Source organism: Fukomys damarensis, unplaced genomic scaffold, assembly GCF_012274545.1.
Source record: "Fukomys damarensis isolate Sample0158 unplaced genomic scaffold, DMR_v1.0_HiC HiC_scaffold_38, whole genome shotgun sequence".
NCBI classification, from domain to species: Eukaryota; Metazoa; Chordata; class Mammalia; order Rodentia; family Bathyergidae; genus Fukomys; species Fukomys damarensis.
Window position 1 is genome coordinate 74817201 of NW_022900950.1, and position 6022 is coordinate 74823222.

At 44.7% G+C, this 6022-nt stretch overlaps 1 protein-coding gene across 2 annotated transcripts in view; it reads left to right on the top strand.

The window, feature by feature from the left end:
• Positions 1 to 6022, top strand: part of Trim2 (tripartite motif containing 2) — a 97756-nt gene that overhangs the window by 2112 nt on the left and 89622 nt on the right. For both annotated transcript variants that reach the window (XM_033759870.1, XM_010627931.2), the window contains exon 2: positions 2051 to 2288. In XM_033759870.1, coding sequence (XP_033615761.1) covers positions 2051 to 2288 — 238 coding nt within the window. The remainder of the gene's footprint in view (positions 1 to 2050; positions 2289 to 6022) is intronic.

Sequence of the window (6022 nt, forward strand, 5' to 3'; positions counted from 1 at the left end):
ACACACACACACACACACACACACACACACACACACACACACACACACACACACACACACACACCCTCTCTGCTTGCAGATGTCTTCATTCTTGCTCTCCTACCTCCAAACACCAAGGAAGGAGACCAAAGTGTGATACCATCGCTAGCCCAGTGGAGGAGCCTGTCATTGGCCCCCTAATTGCTCAGATTAATGTGAAATTAAACTACAGACCAATACTACCCACCAGAATTACACTGACAACCATATCGTATTTGCCCCCGTCAGGGAAGGCTTTCCTGCAGAAGTGACTGTTAAGCAGAAATCCCAAGTCTGAGTAAAACTGAAGCAAAGGGAGCAAGCAGGAGGAACAGATTTCAGGTCGTCAGCATTGCTGTCCTAAGAGGGACCACGACCCTTGGAATGAACCTGAGCTCACTGTGGCTCTTGGACAGCAGGTGTGAGGAGGAGACAGGAAAGCTGTAGGTGCACGGTCATGTCAGGCGTGGTCTGTGTTCCTGGCCACGGATTCTTACTCAACATGTAGGAAGCCATGGGAGAGTCTCCATAGCAGAGGGGAGGGGAGGAAGAGGGTTCCTTTTGCATTTTTAAGCTTATCCTGATCACCGTGTAGAGAAGGGCGAGAGACTACAAAAGGAGAGGACAGTATACCAGATTTCATCAACTGAGAAAAAATAGAGCAGGCATGAGCTGAACCAAATGAGCATGGTGTCATGAAGACAAGGAAAGATAAAATGGCAAAATGATGGTCACCTTTGATGGATGCTGTTGAGATGTTTTGGGGTGGTTTTTTGTTGTTGTTGTTTTTTTTTCTCAGTACCAGGGATCGAACTCAGGAGCTTACACTTGCGAGGCAGGCGCTGTGCCACTGAGCTAAATCTTTGCCCCTGTTGAGACGTCTTGTAAGACAGGATTGAAATAAAATAGGTGTAGGTATCTTTAATGATCTCAGCAACTGCCAAAACTTCTGGTGTGGATTTAGCACTGGCTTTTTCTGTAACGTAGAAAAGGTCAGTTAACTCCTTGATGTCAGTTTCTTCATCCTCAAAATAAGGGGAATGGGGCCAAAGTAGTGGTTTTCAAATGTCTTTAGCCAAGCAACTGGAACACACTGAATAATCCAGTTAGCCAGCCAGTTAGCTACTTAGTCAACTTGTTTTTGCAGTGCTGGGAGTGGGACTCAGGCTCTCTGTATGGTAGGTAAACATCTACCACTGAGCTGCACTCTCAGTCTAGTTGCTTAGCATTTAGATTATGGTGTCAAACTGCCTGGGTTTGGATTCCTGCTCTGCTCCTGAGTGGCGGGGTACCCTGGGCAAGTCACTTAGCCCCTCTGCCTGATCCTAACAGTGTTTCCTGCATAGGTTCTTGGATGTATTAGAAGGTAGTGACCAGTAATGTCCTGGACACCATTAGTAATATATTTCTTGAATCAAATGACTTAAGGTGATGCCTGTAAAGAAGAGACAGTATGATTTTGAGTCTAGGTGTCCCATCCCTGCTGCAACCAAACATTTCTATTTTGATGGTTTTTAATGTGTGATTGTGATTTTGGGTGTGAAATCAGTTTCACTGTCAACCAAAATATGTGACCCATTTCTTCCTATGTGACTTCCTCTAAAAGTCACACCGTCTTGAGCCCAGTGCTACATATTACAGACCAGTGTTTTTCACACTGTAATGTGTGCGCAAGTCATATAGGCTCTGATTCGTAGGCCCAAATGGATCCTAAGAGTCTACATTTCTAACCAGCTCCCAGGGAGGCTGAGGCTGGTCTTCCAGTTCCACACTCTAGCCAAGGGCCTAGAAAACTCCATGGAAGTCGGTGACAATTTTCTTGTCCTTGAGCATTGCCTGGCCAGCTGACAGGCCAATGCGAGGTCAGGTCACGTTCTGGTTTCTGAAATATTTCCCAAGTCAAGGACACAGTGAAGGGTTTTTCTGAAAGGTAGCCTACCTAGTTCCTGAGACCATGCATGATACCTTCAAGAAAGGGTGTGTGGTCCCCAGCTGCTCAGTACCCACTGTCCTCTATGTCCCCTTCTATCAGGTGCCTACAGAACTACATTCCTGCCCACAGCCTGACCCTGTCCTGCCCAGTGTGCCGCCAGACCTCCATCCTGCCTGAGAAAGGGGTGGCTGCACTGCAGAACAACTTCTTCATCACGAACCTCATGGACGTGCTGCAGCGGACGCCGGGCAGCAACGTGGAGGAGTCTTCCATCCTGGAGACGGTGACCGCTGTGGCTGCGGGAAAGCCCCTCTCCTGCCCGAACCACGATGGGAGTGTAAGTGACACGCGCTGCTGGTATAGCCTTGGGCATGCTTTGGGCCTGTCGGTCAGCGCTGTCCATTAAAACACAGCTCCACCTGAAAATTGAGTCACTGCCAAAGATTTTGATTTTTGACCGACCCTCAGACTGTCTGGCTTGCTTACTTCTATGATCAGAATCATTTAAATAGTGAAATCCACTTCATTGTGTTTGCCTAGCATAAATTGTCGGTACTCTCAGGAGAGTAAGTTAGCAGCTCTTTGCAAGCTGCATGTTCTTTGACCCACATAAACATCTTCATCATAAATTCTGGATAAAAATGTATTAATGCATAAATTCTGCAAATCAAGAGCCTTAAAGTGTTAATTCACAAGTTGTTTTATATTTCCTGTGGGGGAAATTCTTTTCATTTTCTTCCTTGGACCTTATTCCTTAATAACGAGTAGAATTGGAAGCATTGAGGATCTCTGGTAATAGATTATTGATTGCGAACATGTTTCCTGCTATTAGAAAGTACAAAGCTGTTACCGACTCGGACCTGTGGACCATCCAAGAGCTGATTCTTTGGAATTCTGTAACCAGGGAGGCAGGATCACACTATGATGAGAGCTCCGCCTTTGACGCCAGACGGCCTGACTCAAGTCTTGCTCCTGAATTTGTTCCCTCAGTTTATAAAACTCTGTGTCTCATTTTCTCTTTGGTAAAAAGAAGTAGTAATAGCATTTACCTTATAGATTATTGGTAAAAAGAAATATTGAAATCATATCAAGTACATAGTAATATGATAAAGTTAGCTATTGAGATTATTTCTCAGGGCTGTGGTATAGCTCGTGGTAGAGAACTTGTCTAGCATATACAAGGCTCTAGGCTCAATCCCTATCACTGCAAAAAAATGTATATCATAAAATTACTTATAATATGCATATAAATTGTAGTAGTAATTGTTTTTTCTTGATGGGGCTGGAACTGAAGGCCTTGCACATGCTCTGCTGCCGAGTTACACCCCTAGCCCTTGTATTATTTCTAATTAATGACTTTCCTTGCTTTTTTCCTTATATATAACTCACTTTAAAAGTATTTGAGCCAGGCATGGTGGCACATGCGTGTATTCCCAGCACTCAGGAAGCTGAGGCAGGAGGATTGCCATGAATTCCAGGCCAGCCAGGGCTACATAGCGAGACCCTGTCTCAAAAAGAAAAGTATTTGAAACCGCTTAAATAAAATTCCTATGTACAGTAAAACCACGAAAGTAAGCGACCCTTAGAGCCTAGCTAGCTATTAGCTGTGCTACTCTTTGCCGACCTCAGCTCTGCCCACTTGCACGACAGCCTCCTGGTCAGAGTGTTTTCCACTTTCTGGTGTCTGTCCTTCCTGCCTGGGACAGGCTTTGTGCCTTCTCTGTGTGGCTCATTCTCATCTTTGAACTCTCAGTGCAGCTTTCTCCTCCACAGAGCAGCCCTCTCTGGCAGTACCCGTGAGCCATGTGACACTGGCCTTCTGTCACATCCCCTCCTTTCCTGCCGCCATGGTGCCCACCATCATCTGTGGACTGGTTACCTGTGGGTCTGCTGCTTTCCTTTAGAGGGTGAGCCCCAGAAGAGCGGGGACTTTGGTCATTGTGCCCTTCACACAGGGAAGCCAGTCAGTGTGGATCTGCTGAACAGATCTGCCAGCCAGATTTGGCTCCTCAAAGCTGCCCAGTAAAGGGCCGGGGATTTAGCTCAGTGGTGCTGCGCCTGCCTCACAAGCGCAAGGTCCTGAGTTCGATCCCCAGTACTGGAAAAAAGAAAGCTACCCAGTAAAGTAGGAGTTAATTACTTTCATTCCAGAGATAAGACACACTCAGGCTTGAATGGTTTAAGTCACAAAGCTAGTTAATGCATCATGAATGCTGGACCTGGAATAAAAATTATCGTGAGCTTTTTGGTAGCTCACACGAGAGACACTGGGGGTTACATATCTATAATGCCATGATTTACATATCTGCAGCTATTTAACGGAAACAGACTGAGCTATTAATGACTATCAGGTTTTCTTTGCACTGTACTACAAGGGAGAGTTACCATATAAAGTTTGTTAAAAAGAACCTTGAAGGGTGCGTTCAGCAGCAGTTTGAACATTCTTCTCGGTGCCTTTTCCCACAGTGAATGCTGCGGCTGTCTCTGCCTTCTAAATACTGGCTTGGGGAGTATATTTCCGCCAGGTACATGCGTCCTCTTCAAGAGTAGTGCAGGCTGGGGGGTCTCTGCAGGCCCCAACGTTTTAGAAACACAAGGAGACCTGTGGAAACGCTGGTCTACGTTTGGGAGGCACAGGGGCAGTAGTGTAGAGTGGGAGATGATGACAACAGGGAAGGCGGCGTCAGCAGGCAGAGCAAGGATGTGGCAGACTTGGGGTGGCGGGGCGGAGAGGGTGAGAGGGGAACTGCAGGGACGAGCCCAGGAAGTGGAGGCGAGAGATTGGGATGCGCTATGAGCATCGCCAAGAGAATGCTTGGCCTGAATTCCACAGGCAGGGTGAGAGCATTAAAGCTCTTTAAATAAGGGGTGACATCTTAGTGGCCATGTAGAGGACGGGGCGGCAGAGACCTAAGTCTGAATTTGTCGAGTTCTTCAAATGCGAGCTAAGAGGTAGAACTAGAATCGCGTCAATCGGTCTGGAGAGGAGAAGATGGATTTTAGAGGAGAGCACTTTTCACTTGATAGTCTGCTTCCTGCAAATAAAAAGTCCCGTGTTAAGCTAAGCTATCAAGATGGTGAGAACTTGAACAAATAAAATTGATTGCATACTAACTATGTCATCCAGAAAACATCGCTGTAGTTTCCTATTCTGTAAACCAAGCTCCTGTGCAGTGTACTAAAATCATGTCAGTAACGTGTGCTTATGGGAAAAAGCTGTGTGTGTGTGTGTGTTGCTGAGGATCCAACCCAGGGCCTGTGTGTGCCAAGGCAAGGGCTCTTCCACTGAGCTCCATCCTCCACCCCCAAAATGTTTTTTTAAAGCTCATAATTATTCAATCAAAGAAAAGAAATGGTGCAATGAAACTATTTACAAAATACAGAAGTGGAAACTGTCTATCAAGTGTATCAAGGGATAAAATTAAATCTCTACCCAGGAAATTTTTAAAGTTTTTTTCTTTTATTTGAAAATAATTCTGAATAAGTTAGGAAAAAAACAACAAAATGAAGATATGCAGTATAAAAGAAAGGAAAAAGCAGATGTGATTCATAGGATGTAAATTTCTGGGTGATAAGAAAAAATAGAAAGCTATTCAGTTGATAAACCCTGATACCAAAGACTAACAAGACTTTCCTCCTAAAATTAATAATTCAACTTGTGATAGTTAAATATAAAATTCTTCATTAAACTATACCCTCAGGTTCTTAATATGTAAGAGCACTTTCAGTTTTTAAAAAAGTTGATCATCACAAAAGAAAATGAGCAAGGAGCTCAGAAAATCCATAGCGGAGGTATAAATGGCTAATGATTGTGTGGAAGAAAAGGGTTAACCTTTACAGATAATCAGCTCTTCTCAAATTAGCTGCAGTTGTTACGAGAGCTGATAACCAGTGTTGGTGAGGATATGTGTGTGGGGACATTTGTGGCAGGTGAGAATTCTACCACTGAACCACCCACATGTGGGGACATTGGTGTATGCAGTGGTGGAAGGGAAACTTGCTCTTCAGAAAGCTGATGTCAGCCTAGCAAAGTATCATGAGTATTTTACACGATCTTTTTTTTTTTTTTTT